The 25,999-nt window shown below is 38.9% G+C and overlaps 1 protein-coding gene across 1 annotated transcript; it reads right to left on the bottom strand.

The window, feature by feature from the left end:
• Positions 1 to 1,499: 1,499 nt before the first annotated feature.
• On the bottom strand, positions 1,500 to 24,990 carry LOC129440433 (insulin receptor substrate 1). Its single transcript, XM_055199798.2, has 3 exons — positions 24,309 to 24,990; positions 18,434 to 21,610; positions 1,500 to 2,153 (listed from the first exon to the last, which is right to left on the bottom strand). Exons 1-3 carry the CDS (start codon positions 24,658 to 24,660, stop codon positions 2,146 to 2,148), a joined length of 3,537 nt encoding a protein of 1,178 aa, XP_055055773.2. The 5' UTR covers positions 24,661 to 24,990; the 3' UTR covers positions 1,500 to 2,145.
• Positions 24,991 to 25,999: the final 1,009 nt, after the last annotated feature.

Below are 25,999 nucleotides of genomic sequence, written 5' to 3'. Positions count from 1 at the left end.
ATCCTAAATATAGACTATGAGGTAATGTGGATATTTGTATTTGTTTGAGTGAGATGTGTGCATGTAATCTAATCAATGATAATCATTGTATAGCCAAAGTTATGTGAATAATAACTATTAACACCGTGTAAGCAAATTTCACCTGTAATAAATGCAAAAAACAACTGCATGTCACCTGTATTACATATTAAGTAGCATGTATATAATATGCATAACATAGAAGAGGCTCTTATTTTTACATGATAGAAAAGGCATTCATATAAGCACTATAAGGCTTCATAATGTAGATTCCTTTTAACTGAAGGCAGCTGTTTCACTATGTGAAATATGACTTTACATTAGCATATAAGTGATAGAAAATACGCAGATTGTGCAGGCAAAAGAGAAAAATATCTGTCACTAAAAATCTGTTATTAAAAAAGCAGAAATGTTTTGCTTTATGAGATCACTCATGTTGTTCAGTGCATGAGTGAGGATAGTGTGTGATTTATGATTTTGGCACTAAAACAGGATCTTTTTACACAATATAAGTTAAACAACTGGATTAATAAAAAACTGCAGAAGCCATCAAAGTTAATAATAGTCAAAACAAGTGCTTGAAAATATATATTTTTAAATTATTAATACGACCGGTGCTATGCTTTTAGCAATGTTTCAAAAGAGGCACCACTGTCTAGACGGCATTTAAAGACCCTGTTCCCTTGTTACTCTTACCTTTAAACAGACAAAAATGAATGTTAACATGAAAGAAGCGGACGCTAAAAGCACATTCATTATTACGGGTCGAGTTGACTATGTGAGTATCTTTGCATATAACCCAGCAGAGGTGTAATAACATCAACAGGTCATGCAGAGAGAAATCTGATGACAGATATCAGCTATCTGGCGAGGTGTGTGTTTGTGTTTAATTTATAGAGTAGACTGTAGGTCAGTCTGCTGATATCCAAACTATAATTGCATTTGATGTTAGGCACATTTAAAATTTTAATGTGTGTGTGTTGTGTCGAGACTGAAGTATAGTGGGGATCGCATTATGCTACAATAAAATGTTTTACTACCCTGGCTATATAAAGACAATTCTTATAGTATTTTCTCTCTCTCAATCTCTCTCTTACACACACTGACACTGAATTTTAATTCAATTGAAGAGAGCGATCAGAATTTTGACAGATTTTGTGCTCCAGCCATCTGATGCCCCCATGCTCAGATTAACAGTGAATGTATTTTTATATAAATATGTGTGTATCTGTATATGCAATGAATATGTGTATTTACCAATAGTGTTTAATCAGATAACAATGTATGCATTTATTTTTGAGTTTTTGAATGCGTTTATGTCCAGCTATCTTTTAATGAAATGAGGCACACCACGGCTGAAACGTGCACACACATGCACGCACGCACGCGCACACACATGCACGCGCGCACGCACGCTCACACACACACACACACACACACACAGACACTATAACACAGTAAGGCAATGTGATTAAGCAAACTATACCAAATTAAAGCTCTTTATCCTTATCATCTCTTATTCTCGCTTTCTTTAACACTTGCCTCTCAACTTGTTCGGGATACACAACACACGGGAACACAAAAGAATGAGCAAAGCAAAACAAAGAATATGAAGCATTTTTCGTCTACTGAGCACATTAAGACCTGTGTAAAAATGGCTACAATCAAAAATGAGGCACTTTGTTAAAAACATATTCATGTAGATAGATAGATTTTGTAAAATAATATTGATGTCTGCTAAATATAGTTTTATTCATTATTATACTATTTAACATCTGTCTTACAATACTTTAAAGATTGTGGTGGATGAAAAATGAATATCATTGGCTCCAGGTTGGCAGTCAGAGTTGCAGTGGCCCTTCGTGTCTGGCTGAAGGACGCGTCTGTCTCGGTGTTCTCTAGCGGAAATGACCAATAGTCTTTTGGCACACGTTACATGTTATTTCGATTGGACCAATGAAAACAAATGAGACTATGTGTTATTATGAGGCAAGGGCAGTTATGTCTCTGCTGAGGGATTTGGGCAATCGCACAATTTTTCAGTTCACATCAGGTGCACACAAACACTCACGCAGAAAGGACAGGTGCTGACTGGTTCTCCATCATATCTTTGAATACAGGAACACGTTAACAATCTGAAAAAAGACAGACAGGAATTCTTGGTTAGGCATCTTTTAGAAAAACACAATTATTGTTAACTATAAGTGGGCAAAATTGCTACTCATTGAGGACACATAACAACAACCAACCACTTCATGTAAAGTGTACAATGTCTATAGACACATTTAATCTTTGACCTGGTCCTGGGTTCATCTTTAAACTGGGGCTAAAATGACTGCGATGATAAATCAGTGTTAAAGCATGTCATTAAATCATTTAAAGGTGCCAAAGAATCCATTGATATGTTACATTGTTCTCTGATATCTACACTCACCTAAAGGATTATTAGGAACACCATAATTATACTGTGTTTGACCCCCTTTCGCGTGGCATTGATTCAACAAGGTGCTGAAAGCATTCTTTAAAAATGTTGGCGCATATTGATAGGATAGCACCTTGCAATTGATGGAGTAAAGATGCTCTATTGGGTTAAGATCTGGTGACTGTGGGGGCCATTTTAGTACAGTGAACTCATTCAAGAAACCAATTTAAAATGATTCGAGCTTTGTGAGCATTATCCTGCTGGAAGTAGCATTCAGAGGATGGGTACATGGTGATCATAAAGGGATGGACATGGTCAGAAACAAAGCACAGGTAGGCCTTGGCATTTAAACGATGCCCAATTGGCACTAAGGGGCCTTAAGTGTGCCAAGAAAACATCCCCCACACCATAATACCACCACCACCAGCCTGCACAGTGGTAACAAGGCATGATGGATCCATGTTCTCATTCTGTTTACGCCAAATTCTGACTCTACCATCTGAATGTCTCAACAGAAATCGAGACTCATCAGACCAGGCAACATTTTTCCAGTCTTCAACTGTCCAATTTTGGTGAGCTTGTGCAAATTGTAGCCTCTTTTTTCTATTTGTAGTGTAGATGAGTGTTACCCGGTGGGGTCTTCTGCTGTTGTAGCCCATCCGCCTCAAGTTTGTGTGTTGTGGCTTCACAAATGCTTTGCTGCATACCTCGATTGTAACAAGTGGTTATTTCAGTCAAAGTTGCTCTTCTATCAGCTTGAATCAGTCGGCCCATTCTCCTCTGACCTCTAGCATCAACAAGGCATTTTGTGGCCCACAGGACTGCCACATACTGGATGTTTTTCCCTTTTCACACCATTCTTTGTAAACCCTAGAAATGGTTGTGCATAAAAATCTCAGTAACTGAGCAGATTGTGCCCGTCTGGCACCAACAACCATGCCACGCTCAAAATAGCTTAAATCACCTTTCTTTCCCATGCTGACATTTAGTTTGGAGTTCAGGAGATTGTCTTGACCAGGACCACACCCCTAAATGCATTGACGGAACTGCCATGTGAATTAATGAAAAATTGAACAGGTGTTCCTAATAATCCTTTAGCTGAGTGTACATTGAAGGTATGTGGCTTAATTAAAGGCGCTCTAAGCGAATCTGCGAGACGTCAGTTTTTGTTGATGTTTGAATTGTTTTCAAACAGACGAAGCGTAGCTAACTCCTCCCCTCCCTTCCGTGCTTTCATGAACGCGCCCAACCCCCACCCCTAAATCCTTTTTGTCGTTTATTGGCTGGAACACTTTGTTTTGTTTCGTGGTGCTAGGTTTGGCCACTGTGTTTATATTGAAGTTTGTGGAGCCTGGGCTGTCTACAGAGATCGCATTTCTATTTACAACTCTAGGATTTGTTTATTTGAAGGGTCATGAATAATAATGTTGAGCTCAGCTCTGATTGGCTATTTCTCATAGCAGCTCATTTAAGTAGCTCTGTGTGTGTGTGTAAACAGATCTTATGTTTGAGCCTGTATCAAACGAAGATACAGAATTTGAGAAATAATCAATTATTCAGAGATTTGAAAATGGATGTTTCAGAGTGAAGTTTGTGTTTTTTCAGTACGGACCTGCAAAACATAACTTTAGCATTGTAAAACATTGTAATTAATTTATGTGTAATTTAATGTTGGGGCGTATGTCGCAAATGTAACGTCACAGTTGGTGTTATGTTAAGATTGGCCTGTTTTCAAGCAGTCTTTTGCATGCACAAGGTTTACATAAGACATAAGAGGAAACAATAGTTATTTGAGGCTCACGATATGTCATTACCATGTACAACAGAACCCTTACTATTCATCTATGCCTAGGTTAATACATCCAACACAAATGCTTATCTGAAGTGGACAGGTTCAGTAACCAAGAGTGCTAACAAGTCTAACAGTTGAATAGTTTATCATAGGCTAGTCCCATTTCATCTCAATTGTCAAACATGAAATTAAAGTTTATCACATTTCAAAGGATTATTTTGCACCAAAAATCTTGGGTGTATTTTGTGCTGATGACACAACTGGTAAAAAACTCAAGGCAACAATCATAAAAGTATATAATCTATTAGTGAAAAAATTACGTTGGAGGACACATCGGAGGTCACCACTGACAGCATATTGCTTACAATTTCCTACAGTCGCACTCTCAGTCAATGTTATAACAAGCAACATACCAGAGGATAACATAGTCACAAAGGCACCAAACCATTTCAGTTTAGTCTACAGACAGTAGACAGCATGAGAAGATTCAGATATTAAGCACACATTCAAAGAGTGAAACACATATACACAGCAAAAAACTTAATAGGCTGCAATAATACGGACCATTTACGAGATTTTCTGTGTTATTTCTCTATTAAAACAGGTCTCAAGGGATCTCTGTGTATCTGTCTAGACCCGTTTCCTTTACTGCGTTTTTATTCACTGGCATGTTTAAGTTTTCTATTTTTGTCCTTTTGACTGCCAGTATTGCTGCGTGTGCATTTACACAAACCTGCTGTCATATTACATGTGACACACACGCAGTGTCTAAATGCACTAAAAGGACCAGACATGGTCATAGTCAAAGACATAGCAGCATGAGAACAGCCTACGCTCCGGTCAGAAGCACCTCACACACAGTGAGCACACTGTAGACATTCCACCATGTGTGAAAGTGTGAGTATGCTCACAAACACTGCAAATATTTCACCCAACAATGACTCCACTCTGTCTGTGCATAGTAATACCAGGGTCATTCTCAGGAAACTGTGCCATTTGTCCCTGAAAAAAATTTATTTGTTTTTAGTTCTGTAACAATTTAAAATATAAGGTTTTAATATAGGATTTGGGATTTGGTTGCCCTATGCGGTTACATGCTTGCAACATTGTAACCAAACCTTTAAAACTAAACACCTTGTGATGTTCCAGTGGCTTAGCTGGTAGATCATTGCATTAGCAGTGCAAAAGGTGATCCCAGGTAAAATGTATACCATGAATGCACTGTGCTTCAGATAAAAGCATCTGTCGAATGCATAAACATAAATGCATGCAAATGGCTACTGCTGCTTATTTCAATTTTGGACTGATGCTGATGTTCTTGCCATTTAACATAAGACCATTATGTTAATTGCAGAAGTTAAGATTACACATCTGATGTGAACTGAAGTGAAACTGATGCACCAACAGTCCTCAACAGATTAAATATTTAAGGTAAAGGCATGGATAACTAAGAATCACAAATATCTTTGTCGAACTCTCCATCCCAAATTAGTGGCTCTGTCTTCTACAAGACCAATACCTACATTTACATTTATTCATTTAGCAGATGCTTTCATCCAAAGCAACTTACAAATGAGGGAGCATTTATCATTTGGCCTGAATACCACAATTACTGAAGAGAGAAGGAGAAAGTGACAAAGACAGAGAAAGAATGAAACAGACAAAAAGACATCAAGGGAGATATGTGTGTGTGTGTGTGTGTGTGTGTGTGTGTGTGTGTGTGTGTGTGTGTGTGTGTGTGCTGTTGGAGAGAAAAGGAGAATGTGTTTGGATCAGTGTTTGTGTTTTGGGAGGTGTATGAAAGGAAAATTGTGATAGATAAGGTTGTATAGATCAGCGTAAGAGACCTTGCCAGGCAAAATGTGGCATTGCTGTGCGAGAAATTAGGTCTTTGAATTTGTGTATGTGTGTGCAGCGGCTGACTGCGGTATGAGACAATTATATTTTGGTTAGATTTGTTAGACCAAGGGCTCTATCATACACCCGGCGCAATGCAGCGCAATGCGCGACGCAAGTGTCTTTTGCTAGTTTCAACCTGGCGCAATGATCATTTTCACATTTAGCGCCACGTTGTTTAAATAGAAAATGCATTTGCGCCAAAATTATCGCCCCTGCTGGGCGTTCTGGTCTGAAAACGAGGTGTGTTCAGGCGCATTGTTGGTGCGTTGCTATTTTGAGGCAACTAAAATAGACTACGCCATTGACCAACAAAAACCTGGTCTAAAGTCTAAAGTCAACGGCGCAATATGTTTTTTGTTATTTAAAGAGCGCAGTAGTAATATGCGCCTATAAACGGGACGACAACGCGGGTTTGCTTACTACATAAATGGATGCGCAGCAGCACAAAAACGGTTTTAAATATGAAAGATTAAAGGATTAAAATGTAAAAGATTATTATTGAGTCTCTTGGACATAAATGAGGAACATTTATAAGATGTTAAGAATTCGTAAAGAGTTGCTTCACCTGTAGCCTGGTAAGTAAATAAATGCTTTGCTTTAAACAAATGCATCTATTTTTAAATGTTTTTCAAATGCTACCCCACGGATTTATTGTATATGATGTCTCTGTACCTGTGAATATGGTGAGATGAGAAACATTTTAAGTAATGCTTTATAAAAATCCCATGACGCTGTTCGAGTGCTGAAACGCTTCGGCTCTCCGCACGTTTGAAAATTCTTTATCTCTTGTTTGTATTTTTAGACTACAAACCTTTTCTTGCATATTTGCAAATTATTTTATGAGATTACAATGATTATGTAGGATATCAATACATTTTCAGCAATTAAAAGCCTGCTATTTGTACTTCAATGACTGAAAGAAAAAGGCTTTTAAAGGTTGTAATCCAAAAAAATTAATTTCAAAAAATGAATACAACACTTTTTTAACATTAATCTTAACCTGGTGGTCTTCTTCCTCCACTTTTAGTTGACAAAGTCCGTCTAAATATGGATTAGACATAGCGCCAGCGCAACTGGCATTTAAAGGGGATGAGATATAAGACTCTCATTGGTTTATTGCACGTTACGCCCAAAACACACCCATTACTCATTAGCAGAATAGGACCAACCCTTTTCGACCGTGTGCTTGGCGCACAAACCATTTTTCCCGTCGTTAAATTAGCTAAAGTTGCATCGGACACACGCATTTAGACCGTGAGGTGTGCATTTTAGACAATGCGGTTAGATCGTTAAAATAGGGCCCCTAGTGTTTTTACACTGCCAAGATGCCACAACTAAGTGGTGTAAATACAAAGCATTTGCACCAATGATTTATGCCAGATTTACCTTACTGTATCTGCCTCTCTCACATCCTGAAAATATCTAAACGCACACATTATAAATTATTTCTCTTTTTTTACAATATCCATCTAACAATATCCCACTCCTGCTCGAAGTGTGTACATATATTTATATGTGCGTGTATGTGTGTGTGTGTGTGTGTGTGTGTGTGTGTGTGTGTGTGTGTGTGTGTGTGTGTGTGTGTGTGTGTGTGTAACACTATGTGTGTGGATGGTTTGTTAACAGCAGACAGATCAATTGGCACTGCTCTCCGTACACCCACTTGAGTTAACCATAATCTCTCTGCAGACAAGCACCTACCCACTCACACACATCCATATTCTCTCTTTCAAAGTCACAAATACACACAAACACATAAATATATGTATATCCATGTCTGGCTTTACACTGGAATGAAGATTTTAATATTTCACACAGGAATTCACAAGTTCATGTGTTTATAAAGCTGTTCACTAGGAGGAAGGTAAACTTATTTAGCATGGTGTCTTTGATAAAAAGCTCAACACAAGATCCATTTTATACAAATAAATAGAAATGAAGATGGAGTTGGGGTTATAAAACCTAGTATTTTGATTGATATATGAGATGGACAAGCTCCTGATCTGCTGTATAATAGTTCTAAGCTCAAGTTTAATATTTGGTGAATTGAAATTTGAACAAAAATAAGGTTTTAGTGGATTTTACAACAGTATGGTCACAGACAAAACTGATGATGGGCAACAATCCTGATACAACTGGCAGCATAAAGATTTGTTCCTCTCAACAGATGGTCTGGGTGTAAAAACTGTGGTGCCAGTTAGACAAAAAGCATACAGTCCTGCTCAGACCTTACCGTCGTTGCACAGTTAAGTTCACACCTGGCTGGAGCACACCTAACAATAATTGTCTAATGAGTCTAAATACTTTGGGCATGTTTTGAAAGCTAAAAACTTTGCTTTCGCAAGCAGCATAAGCAAGCACAGGTCTAGTTTTTTCACCCAAATTTGGGTTTATTACAATATTAGTAACGTCTGCATCACCCAAATGAGGTTTCTTCATGCTACAAGAAAAAACACAACTTTTGCTTTAATTTAAAAACTGCTCTAGTATTAATTTAGAATATATTAATATAATGTGGGATGCAGAAATGTGTAGTTATACAGTAAACTAAATTATTACTGCTTTTGCATACACTCTAAAAAAATTATTTGATTTTTTTCAACCCATCGTTGGTTAAAAAAGGGACAAGCCGAGCCCATTGGGTTGTAATTTAACCTATGTTGGGAATGGGATGTTTTAACCTATTGTTGGGTCCTATTTATTTTCACAAATTACCTGCAAAGCAGTCCAAACAGTATCACAGTTCTTTCTGCCCTTCCTCGTTTTACTATTTTAACTCTTTCCCGCGATTATCCACTTACCCAATTTATGAAAAAAACTGAAGCGAAAACGTTATTCCCAAATTTTAAACTCTGTGTATTTTTTGATAATCATTCTGAATCTGATCTGTAACAAAATTCTTTCACAAAAATGCAATTATTTCAGCTTTTTGATAAAAAATATTTTTAAATAAAAAAATACCCATATTTAAAATTTTATAAGCAAAGATAAAATAGAGATAGGATGAAACTTTTTTCAATCCCGTTTTGTTAGTTAGTTTGTTTGTTTACCCAGTTCCTGTATATATTAATTCCTCCCAAGGGTTTTTGTCCTTCTAGGAGTTTTTCCTATTGGGTTTTTTCCTAGGGGGGTTTTTCGTCCCAGGGAGAGTCAGCCAACTTTGGCTTAACTTAGCACTTTACTGTATACGTTACATTATTAATATGCTCACTTGTATGGTTTAACCTTAGCCGCTATCTCTACTTCTTATATTATCTATTGATTTTCTGTGTTCTCCTCTACATCTTCTCATGTAAAGCTGCTTTGCAACAATTAACACTTGTAAAAAGCGCTATATAAATAAAATTGAATTGAATTGAAGTTTATTGTTTGTTTAAAAGCAGAGGGTCTGTTCTTTCATTTGATTTGTATGTTTATATATTTTAAGAAGATTTTCCTGGAAGGCATTTTATGAAACTTTTGTGAAAATCACAAAAAATGCTGGCAACTTTAAAAAAAAAATGGCTGGCGGGGAATGAGTTAATTGTCGTACATGGAAAATATGCAATAAGTGCAATGTTATAATATAGAGGGTATGCATTGACATGAGTGACAAACATTCAACAAAATGGCTGGTTTTCATAGCAGCTGCTGTGAAAATGCCAGTAAAACTGACTATTATCAGCTTAAATTGAATTTAGTTGGATTTGATAGCAGAGCTGAACTGCCTTATTAGGGTGTTTGTATTGGGAAAAATTTTATTCACTACATTCCAAAGCAAAGAATCATATTGCATATTAAAATGTATTTAATACCTAATTACATTTAAATTGTGTAATTTTACTTGAGTAAAAGTATGTTAATGTACTTAAATATTAAACAAAAACTTGCATTTATGAAATGTAATGGAGTAAAAATGATGATAATATGCTTTGGAATGTGTTTTCCAAAGAAAAACACGGATAAAATACAAATACTTGAAAAATACTTTTAAGTAAAAAGTAAAGCCTCTGCTTGATAGTGACCCTAGTAACTTGTCAGCCCACCCAGTCTGTGGACGTTGTCATGAACGATCTATTTACTTCTCCTTTTGGTGTTTTTTGGCAGTCTGTAAAACAATAGCTTCGAGTTCTTGTTAAATCTGTTAGTATAGTCTATCGCACAACAGCTTTTTCCCATTTTAGACGCGTTTTCCCCTTGTTTCTGCTGATTTCACACTGTACACAAATTCTGCCACTCTGTTTTTGCCACTCAGTGGGCGTAACCGCACTTTCGCCGAAGGTGACATCACGTGCATACCCTTTATTACAGATGCACTATTATGCAAAATGACATTTAGTTTTATATTGTTTTTATAAATAAAGACATCCCCGGGTATTGAAGGTTTTCACAAGGCATCAAGGCCCATTCATATTCAATATTTACGTCACATCATGTCTCCTGAGTTGCCTTTATCTGGTTGGGTTTTGAAAGAGGATTGTAGAAGCTCTGACTAGCTGGATAGCAAGTCGGGTGCATAGGTGCTGGACGCAGCCCTTGATTAGCAGGTTCAGGTGTGTTTGGATAAGGTATAGAACAGGCCCATTCTAAATGCAGAACTGAGGGTGCTCAATACATGACCTACATTAAATATTGCACCTCTAACATAAATATTTTAAAAGATCTATAAAAATGTAATATTTATACTGCGAAAAATTATTTTTAAACACGCAAGTAGTGACTAAAGCTACAGGAGCAGATGGTAACAAGGCCCTTGACTGTCACTCTGGATTTTAGACCTGTGCTAATCTCAACCTTAATGAGTTTGTGTGTGTGTCATATTGCTATCGACATGGAGAGGATTGGAAGTGAATATTTGGCTGACAGGGAGTCCGAGGGACAAAGACAGACAAGCAGGGGGGAAAAAAGGAACAACACTCTCATTAGTATCACTAAGGAAACCAAACGAATGAGTCTTCCTTTGACGTAGGAAATATCGAAAGTCCAAAAATAAGCATCAAACCTTTTCACTTAAAACTACAAAAGCATAAGTGATCCAAGATGTTTTCTGTCATAGAAACCTCTAGGCGTGAAAGAAACCAAGCTTTAAAACATTACAATATAACTTTCGAAAGGTCAAGAATGAGATAATGATTTTAACCGAATGCTCTCGATACGTATTATGCGTTCATCAAATACTTTCACGTCAAATCCGCTTACTCCTGACCTCAGGCTATTTAGAAATACCGTTTTTAGACAGTATACAGTCTGATAAAAAAAATGCCAATTAACAAGAAATCATGCCAGACCACCTATCAGGGTTTTGCATCTGAACTCTTCATAGGCTGCGTCCGAAAACTCTAAATTGCTGCCTTCTGAGGCAGCTTTCCAAGGCAGGAAGGCATCAAGGCATGTCCGAATTCAATGTTTGGTTTACTTCCTGTCTCCTGAGATACCTATGCGTGGACATACATTAGGAATGTGATTGGTCGAGCCCTGTCGAGTTCGAAAAAATAAAATGGCGGCCAAGGACGCAGCTGGACCACCAATTTAGTGTAAATAAAGGTAGATTTTCACTTTTTACACCTTTTAATTGCATTTCTCGCGAGAAATTTGTATTGTAGTTTTCAAATATGTGATAAGTTTTCACAAAAACGCTCTCTGTTTAAATTTCAAACACCCTGCCTTTGAAGTGTGTCCGAAAGTCTTGTCTGAGCTGCCTTCATGCCTCCGAAGTCATTTTCTCATGAGGCAGCGAGGCAACTAGTCACTGCCTTGAGTTTTCGGACGCAGCGATATATTAAAAGTGCATTTAAAAACAAGTACAAAGCGCATTATAGAGTCATTATACTATGTACTTATATACAGTATAACAGATGGAGAAACAGGATGGTCATTGCAGTGTATACAGTACTAAACTAAAATATAAAAATGTTATAAAAAACCTACTACTAATGAAACAAAATTATAATCACTTATTGGAACATACATGTAATATATTACTAACATACTGTAACATAATCAAAATACTAAAAGCAGCTTTTTATAAAACTATTTTCCATGTTGAGTGCAACTGTGGTTGTCAAAAAATAGGCTATGTGTGCTATATAATTGTGCTATATATTTCAAATCTTTTAAATCAATATGAAAGCTTTGTGTGAGAAACAGATTTATTTGCTTGCTTTGTATGCAAACAAAAACTTTCCCGTGTTTGCATAGGGTAAAACGCAATAGTTTTAGTAAATAATAGATGTTAGTCTTTTCCACATGCTTTTTAAAACAATATTTGGAGCTTGCCATCCCAGTTACAATTCACTTTTTGATTGAGAATGCAATGATGTATTTTGTTGTTTTAAAAAAGAGGGCTTTGAATTTCTGTGTAATACAATGAAATTGCAATTGTTCTCTTATTAAGTAGATTTTGCTTCACAAGGTCCAATAAAGTTCTGGTCAGATGTAGACTACAAAGACTTTCTAATGCAGTTAATAAATATAAACAAAAAACAAACCAACAAACAAACAAACACAAAAAACAACGTAGGATCAGCACATGAAAGCACCTTACGAAGGGAGACTTGGACAAATTATGCATACAAATCAAAACGTAAGAAGTGGACTATTCTAAACAAATCCAATCCTGAATCCCATGAAGTCTGTTACACTATAGGGTTACACTGGGATGAATTTGATTATAGTTTCCCCAATTTTATTTGATATAAAACCACAGCTGGGTTATGTAAGAAATCACAGCAATCTTGAGCGCATACACAAAACACATATGAAGAGCTCAGATGCAAAACTCTCTAAGTGCATCTGCCAACAAAACCATATTAAAGGGGCAATGGCACAAGATTTTTTAAAATGTCAAATAAATCTTTGGTGTCCCTAGAGCACATATGTGAAGTTTAAGCTCAAAATACCATATAAATAATTTATTGTAGCATGTTAAAATTGGCACTTTGTAGGTGTGTGCAAAAATGTGTGTTCTTTAAAATGCAAATGAGCTGATGAAATTCAAACACTGATCACGATGATGGTGGTTTGTTGCAATTAAAACTCAATTGTGCTTTTCTCTGCACTAAATGGCAGTGCGGTGGTTGGATAGTGCAGATTAAGGGGTGGTATTATTATAATAAGGGCTCCTTATGACATCATAAGGAGAGCCAAATTTCAATGACCTATTTTTTCATGTGCTTGTAGAGAATGGTTTACCAAGACTAAGTTACTGGGTTGATCTTTTTCACATTTTCTAGGTTGATAGAAGCACTGGGGACCCAATCATAGCACTTAAACATGAAAAAAGTCAGATTTTCATGCCATGGCCCCCGGATTTGAAGCGAAAGTATAATACGTGCCAAGAGCATTCAGTTAATATCATTATTATCTCATTTTTGATGGAGGTGGTGTTTAACGGCTTTTGCATCTGTGCTCCTCATATACACAGCCACACATTAATGTTGATGTGAGTAAAGACCTGTCTTTCAGCTCCACTATAAAGGAATGTTTTCTCATTTGGCCTGCTGATGGGTCGGCTAGATTACAGCTTCTATGACCCACAGCAACCTGTTCGTCTAGACAGCTCTCGGTCGGAGCAGATTCCCTCCTTAGCACCGCTCGGGTGACTGGGTTTTTATGAGGTAAAGCCTTCAGAGCGTCACTTGAATCACACAATACCTGCATTGACTTCTAATTCTTTGTCTGTCTCTTTAAATCTATCTTTCTTTCTCCATCTATTCTCAACTTTACTGTCTTTCATAGGCCAAATACTCTTACTCTACTTTTTTTGCTGTGGTGTCATCTATCTTTCAAGCACTTAAATCATTTCTGTGTCTTTCAAGCTGTTTGTCCTATACAATTTCCAGCCCATTTTTTTTTCATCAGCATGCTCTCTTTCCCTTCTACTGGTAAGCAGTTAAAAAGCTGGTTTTCTGGATGCGTTTCAAACATAGCACATAACTAAATTGTACCTTAACATTTCTTTTGGAGGAGGCCAAATTTTTGTTCTTTTAATGAGAGTTATGCAAGTTACATAAAATGAGATATTTTCAATTATTATTTGGGATTGCTAAGGCACCCACGTTAAAACCATAGACCGTAAAAAAATATGGACGTAGTGTCCGTGACGTCACCCATTGGTTTGTGAAGATCGTTTTAAAGCTTAAAGTAGGCGTTGCCTGCCGTCGCCATCTTGGCCGCACGTCATCGCGAATCACTTGCGGAAAACCGACATGGGTGAAGCTGAGGTGTCTGGTTGCTGAAACCACACCAGCCAAGCTCGATTCTAGTGACAGGAGTGGCAGTTCACCCCTCACTCAAGTGGCCACGCCCTTAATTATGCAGAACTTTAAGGTTTAATATAATTTAAACGGATGAGTTACAAAAAAATTCACCCCCCTCACAGTTGTCATTAAGGGCAAAATTAGCTAAAAACACTTTTTGTACCAGGCTGTAAACATTTTATTTTCTACTGTAAAGTTGGGCATTTTTAACATGGTCTATGGGAATTGACTCCCTTTTGGAGCCAGCCTCAAGCGGCCAGTCGATGAATTGCAGTTTAAGTCACTTCTGTATTGGCTTCACCAGAGAGATCGGAAGATTGCCCCTCGGTTTTAACGTGGTAAAAAACACTCAGAACACCCCAAAACACTGCATAGCAACGCCCTAACAACCACTCACAACAACATACTATTGTAATGGCAAGGCCCTGCTTACATTTTTATAAAAAAATTCATTCAAGCTGCAGTGTGTAAGTTTTGTGCCACAAACATTCCCCTCTACTATTGTTCGGAAAAACAGACAATCCCAGCCCAAACTCACATAGCTGTTGAGAGCAATGTTGGACATATGGTACTGCAGAGCAGCAGTGTTTGTACTTTTCAAGAAAATCTATCTTTAAATTACTTCACTGCATACTATGCTAGAAAATCTTACACATGGCAACTTCAAAAAGAAAAGTAGATCAGCCGCACTCTGAATTAAAGGGGACATACCATGAAAATCTGACTTTTTCCATGTTTAAGTGCTATAATTGGGTCCCCGGTGCTTCTATCAACCTATAAATGTGGAAAAACTTAGTAACTTAGTTTAGGTAAACCATTAGGGCATTGAAATTTGGCTCCCCTTGTGATGTCAGAAGGGGATCTTATTATATTTATACCGCCTCTTAATGTGCACTATCAAACCACAGCACTGCCATTTAGTGCCAAGAGAGCGAGAAAAAAATTGACAGCACAATTAAGGGGCTGTTTACACTTGGTATTAAGATGTGTTCGGATTACAAGTGGACGAGAGAGACACATCACGTTTACACCTGGTATTTAAATCCGTCTCTTTTGTCCACTTTCGACCGCTTCTGTTCTGAATACTCTGATGGGGGTGGTCAGTCGATGGGGTGGGGGAGTCTCGGTGGGCGAGTCTCTCCGCTCTCATTTAAAAGCAAGCGGGAGTAATGATGAGTTTATATGGACACGAACTAATATTATGTCGGAGTCCGCTGCTTGTGTAGTAAGTAAACATGCTGCACAATGTTTTGTACATGTATATGTTAGAGCTTTCTCTGAATTATCAGTGCAATTGATGAAATAGGATCGTGCAACTTTCACACGCATGCGAAATGAAACTGCGGAGATCAACAGCTTTAGTTTTATCAATTAAAGGCCAAAAATAGCGCTGTTCACTGTGTGTTCGCGCAAAAGACGTAAAACATTGTGCTCATTACCTCATATTAGATAAAAGGGGCGGAGAGAAGACGTTCGCGTGTGGCTGTTCGAACACATTCAAGTGCGTTTACACTACAAAAGCAATCCGATCGAAAGGGTTTTCGACTACCTCTGAATGTGGTTGAAAGTGGTAGAAAGTGGACAAGCTCAAAACGTTTTGAACACTGTTTACACCTGGCATTAACGTCATCCACTTGTGATCCGATCGATGAAAACGCATGATAATGCCAAGTGTTAACAGCCTCTCAGTTTTAATTTCAACAAACCACCATCATTGTGATCAGTGTTTGCATTTCATTAGCTTGTTTGCATTTTAAAGGACACACCCAAAACTGCACATTTTTGCTCGCACCTACAAAGTGGCAATTTCAACATGCTAAATAATGGCGCTTTTCCATTGCATAGTACCCCACGGTTTGGTTTAGTTTAGTTTGGGTCGGGTCAGCTCACCTCACTTTGGCGTGGTTAGCTTTTCCATCGAGTTTGATATCACTTCCCAGAGGGATTATAGGCGTGTCATTATATTTGCGCTGCATACTGCTGTGACATCTTACAAGTGAGAGCATCCTTGTACATTCCCATACATTTATTTATTTCTCAGTCTGCCACAAAATTAAAATTGGCCACCACAAATAGATGTTTGCACATCGCGTTTATCCCTACCTCTGTCTCACATGACAGTTTCTGTTCAAACACCGCGGCGTCAGTCGACGGCGCTCCGCCGAGCCTCATTGAAGTTGCATTTAAGCATATGTTGACGTGCTCGTTGCGAATGTTCCGCCACAAACTGCAAGTTTGGAAAAAAACTTTTATGGTGTTCCTGATTTTCAACCTGTGGATGTTTTTCATCGCTAAAAGGGAGTTTGGGAGCAGAGCACAGATGACAACATGTTTCCTCGAGACAGCGCAAGCTAGCACAGGTAAAGCTAATCTACATTATAGCGATGACGCTGTAGTGACGATTTTCTCAGACCAATCAGTGATCTTCTGTGTTTTCGCGTCACGTTTGTTATCAGCTCGGATCGCTTGGAACCCCAACCGAGGTGGTACTAAAAAAGTATTGGGTACTACGTAACGAAAGCAATGGAAAAGCCCCCAAAAGTAAGCTGACCCGACCCAAACCAAACCAAACCGTGGAGTACTATGCAATGAAAAAGCGCCATAAATAATCGATATGCTATTTTGAGCTAAAACTTCCCATATGTACTCTAGGGACACCAAAGATTTATTTGACATCTTAAAAAATTATTGTGAAATGTCCCCTTTAACATTATTTCAAACATGAACGTGTTGAAGAACACTGAACTGAATCTTGCCATAACCAGGAGCAAAATAAGCAACTTATCCAACAAAGACCAGACACTATATGCATCAGCTGTTTGCTCACTAGCATGCTACTGGATGTTTAGTGAACTACATATGAAAATCACTCTTTATTATCAATTTCTAGCCTAAACAAAATGAATCAAAATAGTTGTTTGACTAATATTATCTCTGAGAGTTTGACTGAGAGTCTCTCTTTAGGAAATAAACCAAAGAGAATTAGATATAGAAGGTCAAGATGAGAAACTAAATATGAGAAATAAAGAGAAAGCCGGCAAGAGATGAGTAGCAGCGAAGCCTCATTTAGGAACATTTTCAGCAAGACTGAAGTTAAATAGCCATAATTATCTTCAATCGCAGTGAGTTAAATATACATGTGGATACAGGGCTGCTTAGAGGTATCCCTTATAAACACATAGAGAGGCCACAAATATGCTATATTCCCTATCCACATACATCACAGATACAAACGCATGCCAGTACTCACAATCTCTACCATAAAACAAACCCAACAGCCTTAATGATCCGTCTTCAATACAGGAGTTGATTCTTTATCTATATCCCTAGTACACTTATGAAACCGGACACTGAGCTGTATAAATAGAGAACTAGTCCTCTTACAATATTTATTATTGTTTTATAACAAAAGATAAGCCCCCAAATAACAAAGATTATCACATAATTTACTGTATATGACTTCCTTTCTTCAGTTGAACACAGACAAAAAAAGATTATTAAAAAGCTGTCATGTTATCTTACTGTATATGGAGGTCAACATGGCGAAAAAAAGCACATACATTCATCATAAAGTAATCCAAATGACTCCAGTGGGTTAATTTATGCTTTCCCAAGCAAAACGCTACGTTTGTGAGAGAAAACGTTGAGATTTGAGCTTATTTCGCAGTTGATAAGTCGCGTATCCATGGCAACATGGAGATAAGTGCGGAAAGTTAAAATATTGCAGCATGTAGATAACATTGCATCTCATTGATTGTTGCATGACTTGTCACAAGTTATCATATTATCCGTGTTTTATCACAAAACATGCAGGGACCAATATACATCACATGTCATATGTATCTGGGATTGCATAAGGGAGACTTTGCAAATTCTTTTGCAAATTCAATTTCTTTGAAAAATTATGAGCCACAGTACAGCAGACTTAGGTTCGTCATTTTCTACATGGATATATAAGCTGTGAGTGATAAATAAAAATAAATAGCAATGCATAAAGCTCCTATATGAAGTTAAATGGCAGGAGCAAAACTGTGAATCAGGTTTTGTAATGTACAATGCATTTACCTTTACTATCCTTCCTGCTGTTCTGATGGACTCTCATTTCTTCTGACTTGATGAAATCAATGCTGGCATATGTGTTGATGCCGGAGGTGGTGTTTCCTCCTGCCCCACCCAATCCCCCAGTCAACCCTCCTCCTACTACAGGAGAGAAAAATGAGTGAGGGCCAGAGGGTCCATCTCCACTGGTTTGAGAGTTCTCCCTACTGACTAAGTCCAAATCAATGTAGTTTAGGCCTTGCTCCAAGCATAAGGGTGAACTCTGGGCAGTGGGTAGAGCTGCTGCTCCAGGGCTGGCACACTGTGGGGAAGTTGGCTGACCAGTGGCCCAGAGGTTACTCTCTAATCCTTGCTGTCGTGGTGGAGCACCATGGGATGTTTCAGGAAAAGGACAAGGGGAAGCAGAGGGAGACAGGGGATGAGTTGGAGGCACCATAAATGTTTCTGAGCGGTGCCGCCTTCTTGCTGATGATTCTGCCCTGACTACTCGAGCACCCTGATCCACGTTTGAAAAAGCTTTGGGTGAAGAGAAATTCATGTTATGTTCCTGTTCCATGGAGGTTGGTTGAGGTGTTTGACCAGGTTTTGGGGACTTTAATGTTGTATCTGCCCCTAATCCAAATTTCATCTCAGTATAGTCTGTAAAAGAAACAGCAGCAACATCTACAGATGTGGTAGCGCTGCTCTTCCTGAGTCCTATTTCCACTTTTTGCTCCATCTGAGGAGCTCTTGTGAGCTCCTCTCTGACTTTGGGGGCAGGTTTGAAAGAGGACAAGGGAGTGTGTGAAGAATGTGAGTTACCTATGTCCATGTTCACATATTCCGAGGATAAAGAGATGGAGGTGGCAAGGGGTGCTGAGAAGCTCCGTGGAAGGTTGGCAGTTGCACCATGACATGACTGTGGTCGGTGAAAAGCTCTTCGATGTCCTTGTGCCATGGAGTTCCCTGGTTTATCTGTACTCCTCCCAGTGTTATGGCCTCCTTGCTCACCCTGATAAGTAATGCTTACATACTCTCCAGGATTCTGGGATGTAGTTGGCTGCAATGTCTCCCTGACTCTTGGCAGCGTGTTGGCTTTGGACATATCCATGACGAAGCTTGAGGACTTGTCCTTCCTCTGCTGTAAATGACCCTGTTTGTGGACACCTGGTCCACATCTCTGCTGGTAATGCTGTTGGGTAGAGACCTTGGGGTGAAGTCCACCCACCCTGTGTCCTGTGCCAGACCTATTTGCTACAGACAGAGATAATGACCTATCTTCAAGGCTTTCACTGCTAGCTGAACTAGATGAGAAAGAGGATGAGGACAGAGAGAGCTGACCACCGACACCTGAGCCCACAGATGTGTCCCCTTCGCAATGGTAACCACTACGTGCAATCTTTCTTCCAGCTTCACCTCTACCAATACAAGCCCTGTCTAGATTATCCTCAAAATGGGTAGAAAGGGCAGTATGTTTGTATGAACGTGGCAGAGAAAAATAAGAATAGACCATCTTTGGCTGCAGTGGTTGCTGCTCTGGGTGTGATGGAGGTGTACTGCAAGCTGATCTGGCACTTATAGGTGACATGTTCATATAGTCACTGCCTGCCCGACTCTCCATGCTCCCTCTGCTCCCCCAAATGCATCCACTAAGGCCATGTAAATCAGGTGAACAACTACTGTTTGGAGACATCATCATATATCCCTCATTGACTGGCTGTTGGATGTGCTGAGGGGGTGAAACACTATTGTTGGGGGTCATGGCCATGTATTCATCGCCACCCTTTGATGCTGCTTCTGAACCAGAAACTGATAACGACAATGAAGCAGGAGGAGCCGTAACACCTGGTAACATAGACATGTAGCCACTTTCAATTGTGTCTTCAGGGCCCCCTTTAGTGCTAACACCTTTATTTGCTGAAGTGTCCTGCACTAAAGATGTTGTAGCTGAACCCCCTGAGCCTCGGCGTGATGTGAAAGATTCTCTACTTGCACTGCGTGACATCACTGCATACTCCACTTCATCCTCCTCTTCCTCCTCTCTACGGCGTAGAACTAAGCGCTCCTGGGCAGAGGCAGGGGGTAAGGAAGCACGCTTGCTGAGCAGCCTGCGCTCAGCCTCACACTCACGAGCAGAAGACCGACGAAGAATTCTGCGTCCATGAGCACGTTTGTGAGAACCTTCTCTGTGTCCCATCAGGATATAATTAGCTCCACCTTCAACAAGAGCAGCAGAAAGCCCTGCAGCTAGCAGTGTGTGTTCACCAGGGCTGGAGCCATATTCATCAGAAGAACCATAATCACTGGGAGATCCTGACATGGACACTCTTTGGGGAATTCGAGCATAGGTGCAGATTGGGACAGTCCCAAAGGCAGCTCCACCCAACCCACACTCTGATCCATGCCCAGAGCTAGATGAAAGGCTAGGGGCTGGAGAAGGTGCAGGGTTAGGTGTGTACCGAGCAAGGCTGAGAGTTATTTTAGCCGGAGTGGGTGCTCGTGTGGGTTTAGGTCGCAGGGTAGGTGTAGTTGAGCATGATGACCCATTGAGACTTGGGCTTGTGCTGAGTGCTGTTGCTCTGCCCCCTCCATCTTCTGTTCGAGCCCCAATACTGGCTGTCCGTGATCTTGAGAATCCATGCCGTGGAATTGGGGATGTGTTGGTGCTATGAGCGACTCCAGGGGTTTCTGTTCTAGCACGTCTGGAGAAACCAACCTGGGAGGGTGGCAGATTTGGGTGGTGTCGCCTAGATGGTACACTAATAGGGTTAGAGGCAGTTCCTCCTCCACAAGTAACGCCAACAGTCTGGGATTTGCTTCGTTGACGGAACTCTTCACTTAGAGCTTTCATGGCCTCAAGTAGGGTCTCATGCATGTTCTGTGCCACCACTGAATCCTCAACTTGCATCCAGAATTCTCCAGGTCCTGTCATTGCAGAACGACCCACTTCAATGAAAAAGAAGTTCTCTGAGTGGCCACAGCGTCGCACATTCATTAGTTGGAGGACCACAGCAGCAACATCAGAGTTTAGTTTGACAAAATTGACGGTTTTGTCTGTCAAACAAAGTCGGTAGATTCCAACCAGATTTCTGGCCTGGCCCAAACCTTTGGGCCAGACTTTAACCTGCCAGACCTCTTTAAAGGCAGGGCCTGGGGAAGGAAGTCCACCATCTCCTCCACTGCCACAGTCATCAGGAGTTTTACCTACAGATAAAATAAAAATATGTATGCAATTAAATAACAAAGTAAAATAACGAAAAAATAAACATATACCGACATATACAGATAGACTTAACATTTACCTTTTTTTACATGAGATTTTATCTATCTATCTATCTGTCTGTCTGTCTGTCTTTATTTTCCTATAGTGTGACAGGTAGTTCATGACCCTGCATACCCAGGTAAAAAAGTAGTACACTTCCATAATGTACTTAAATTGCTTGATTTTCATGCACACATTTTGTACTTAATATACTAAAAGATCTTCTTAAAGGATAATTCCGGTATTTAACACTTTGAGTCTCATTTCTGGTTTGTTTTGGATGAACTACATTGATGGACACTGAAATTTTGACAATGGGTCGTGTCTTGACTTTTTGACTCGTTTAGAAGCGTCTCTTGACTGCTTCAGAATGGAAGTCAATGACTATATAATGACCGGCGTGTCCACGTCAATAGGCGCAGAAAGTAAACTGTTGCCTACAATCCGTGTGTTTGTTGTAGTCCAAGAAAAGAGATTTACGTTGGTGATAATAACTTGCATCATAGTTTACTTTGGGGTATGTAACTTTTGCATATTTCATTTCATTTCATTTATTTATTTAAGGACAGTGCACATTAATAAACATTTCTGTAAATGTGCCAGTGTTAGCCAACAGGCTAATTTTCAACTGTAGTCCATTTGGCAAGATGTTATATGCACATGGTGGCTAAAAAAAGGAACATATTAAATCACACAACAATTAATATACATACTGCCATAATACTAGCTACATTAAACATAAAATCATAAAACCTAAAACATACAGCCATACAACTGTTGGGAAATTAATAAAATGACCATCTATCCATCTATCTGTCATACAGTATACCATAGGTTACAAAAAAGCTAAAATATTAATACAAGCATATATAATACAAGCATATCGGTAACATGTACTAATACACACTTACACACCAAAGGAAATGTAAAATCGTGAATCGGACCATACTTGCTCTTTAAACTTGAACTCATCTTTTTACTACAAGGGGTACCTAAATAAATTTTTTTATACATTTTAGCACATTTTAGTTCATATTCACAGTGTCTCTAACACAGATAAGTACACTTGGATGTTCTTAAGATTATCTTTAGAAATACTAAAGAAGTATTGTGGTATATAAAGTACAAAATTAGTGCGCAAAAATAGAGTACTGTAAATACACTTTGGAAGTGTACTTTTTCACCTGGGTAGGACAGATGGGTTTAGAGAATGGATGCATGGACATGTCTGATATCAATTGGTTCTTCTGTGTCTCATCATGATGCACCCAAAATTACATTTTGTTTTTTAAATTGAGAGATATTAGTAAGAGCTACTAATAACTAAATTAAAATATGTTATTAACACAAAGCTATAAAATTACTTCTCACCACTTCTAAAAAAATATGACTACTGTGTTATTTTGCACTAATTTAGTGTTTTTCTGTCATTAAAAAACACTTTAGTTGTATGAGAAAAAGCAAGGCAATCATCCTAGGCTACTTTCATTTGTCTATTGATGGTATACGGATGAACAATCAAATTGGTTTAAAACCATGGGTGTGGGTATATGATGACAGAATTTACATTTTGGGTAAACAATCCCTTTTAATATAAAGAAACCCGTATCTTGCTGGTTGTAGATAAACTTTCCAGATGGAGTAAACAGTTATTTCAGTTATCTATACAGTGTTTATTTATATTAGGAGAACATTTTACATATTTCATATGCTATTAATAAAGACATATTTCAAATGATGTGAGATAAGCCACTTTATGTGTTAATGAACAATGTTAGTCATACAACCCATATGACCAATTTGTACAGACCTTGTATTTTAAGGAGAGGGAGACCCTGTAGCTGGATACAAAACACTTCGGCCAATTGAATCTATTCTAGGAGCCTAAGGATACAAATGGCGAATATAACTAGTTATAGAAACGCTTGCTCGGCAACTAACGTCTCTATAACATCACATCGGCTGGCCTGCTCTTCAACCCGATGATCGGTTCATTCAGCGGTGGCCGGTGGGGTGGGGAATCACGTTCAACCAAAACATAAGGAATATGGAGCGAGAGAAGACCCGTATTTTAATAAGCGCGCTGCTGCTGATGCTGATGCTAGTGCTGATGCTGCTCCCCTCTCTTGCAGTAGCGCTATAGCTATGACATAAATGTAGGTTACACGCACAAATGTGTAGAAAAACAAAAACAGTCGTAAGCGCTGCAGCAGCGTCCGCTGCACAATGCGCCACTCTCTACGCATGATAGTAGTTCTGTAGAGTGACACGAGTAGGCTACAAAAAATCAGTGCTATCAAAGGGTCGCTATAAACAGTACAAATAAATATAATTATATCAAAAAATAGTATTGAACGCCTTACCAATCATGCATAGTAACTAACTGTGCCCTTTAAATACATTGTGCATCCACATTTCCAGGTGTGGTGGTGGCTATATTAAACAGACGGGTGGGGTAGAACGTGCGGTTGACTCGACGTTTGCAAATATTGATCACCTCAAGGCAAGGGGGCTCCCATCAACACGCTCGTTGATGGGCAGGATAAGCAACCACAACCACAAATGTCTATGCTGCAGCATGTATGTGTATGACAGATTTATTTAACGCACATTTAGTACATTTACCCAAATTTGACTTACAGTTACATTGTAGATCCAGCATGGCCTGGTACCATTCGTTTTGGACCTCCTCGGTGTCCGCGGCTATGGCAAAGCTCTCCCCGCGGGTATACAGCACTATCATGTGCTTGTTCTTTGAATCTGCCCGTTTGTTGATGTTGAAACAAGAGTCCAGGTTAACCGCTTTCTTTGGGACCGGTGACTTGCTGCGGAATTTCTTCTCGTTTTCGTAATATTCAAGTCTTGCTGGGCCCTGCTCCGAGGCAGCCCGGAGAACGAAAAAGCGCCGGTGCATAGATTTCTGCTTGCGGAGATAACCGCTTTTCCGAACGTCCTCGTAGCTCTGCGGCTCCATCGCCGCCTGGTTCTCCATTGCTGCGCGCGTTGCTTGTTTTTCCCACCAATGCCTACCGAATATCAGTGGTGTGTTTTATATTCGTTCATAATAGCAGCAGCTCCTTTCTCTCCCATCATGCAATTACACTCCCTCGAGGAGAGGCAGAATAAGCGCAGCTTGTTTTCCTCCTGGTCCAGCTTGTATGGATGTGGTGTGCACTGAGGTTCCACTGACAGGCGTGCACATGCGGCATGCGACGTCTGCACTATAGCATACAGTTCTGGTGTATATCATTGCAAGCGTACCAGAATTGTTTACTGTACAGCTCTACCCCGCACACTCTGATGCCCCCCTCCCCTCCGTGCCTGTTTCAATAAAATTGATAAACCTATTATTATTATTATTAGTTTATGTACATGGTGTTAACACCGCAAATACGGGATTGGTTTCAGTGGTGTTGTTTTGAGAATTATCTGAATAAGATTTCAGCATCGTCTAGGTTTAATGCCAGTTTTTGCTTATTCTTTAAATTGTCTATTTGTGAATTGGGCTACGGTCACTGGAAAGAGAAATTGTTTTTGAAATAATTATATTTGTTATTACAAAACGAATGCGATTATGCTTTACATAGACTTCCATTTTTTTAATTATTAAATGCGGAATCCCCTTCTCTACGGTCATTGGCAAGTCTCATGCGCTAGTGCATCCCTTAAAGTGTGGCATTTGCGACATCTGTTGGCTGTCCATTGCAATTTCCTTGCGTTTGCGTAACTAGCGAATCTTTGACATTTTTTACAGGTGTCAATAAACATTGATTAAATGAATTAATGTTAAATAAATAAATTATTAAACATGAAGTAGAAACGGACAAATTAATTATTGTGTTTATTAACAAATATAAGATACAACAACAAATAAACGAAACAAATAACAAAACAAAGTGTGGGTCAATAATTAACAAGATATCATACATAAGAGACCATCATGAAAGGACATGGATTTAAATGGAGATCACATTAAGATTCTAAGAATAAAGGAAAAAATAAATGAAAGGAAAAAGAATGGGGGCATCGCAAGCATATTAACGTAGAATATTAAATATGTGACAAATTCTAATAGATTAAATAGCTTTCTTATTGAAAGACATTGAAATTGTATCCATGTATAAATTAAAACGTTAAAGTGGGGTTTACATTTTGTACATTTATGGATATGGAACTTTCCTATGAATAAAAGAAGATTTATACAAAAGCTTGCATTTATTAAATTCTCGTCGTTAACATAAAATCCAAAAAGTTTGTTTAAAGAAAAAAATTGAATATTATTTTAGATATGAATTATTGTGGTGTCCTGCTAAGCCATACAACAAATAATT

This window comes from Misgurnus anguillicaudatus, chromosome 22, assembly GCF_027580225.2.
Source record: "Misgurnus anguillicaudatus chromosome 22, ASM2758022v2, whole genome shotgun sequence".
In the NCBI taxonomy this organism is placed as follows: domain Eukaryota; kingdom Metazoa; phylum Chordata; class Actinopteri; order Cypriniformes; family Cobitidae; genus Misgurnus; species Misgurnus anguillicaudatus.
Note: the sequence above shows the minus strand (reverse complement) of the source record. Positions and strands in the feature narration are given on the sequence as shown.

Bases quoted from the DNA above. Each gene is read 5' to 3' on its own strand.
- LOC129440433 (XM_055199798.2), bottom strand. From the start codon at position 24,660: ATGGAGAACCAGGCGGCGATGGAGCCGCAGAGCTACGAGGACGTTCGG. The intron at 21,611-24,308 runs GTAAGTCAAATT...TTTTATCTGTAG, and splicing joins GCTGGATCTACAATGTAACT to GTAAAACTCCTGATGACTGT.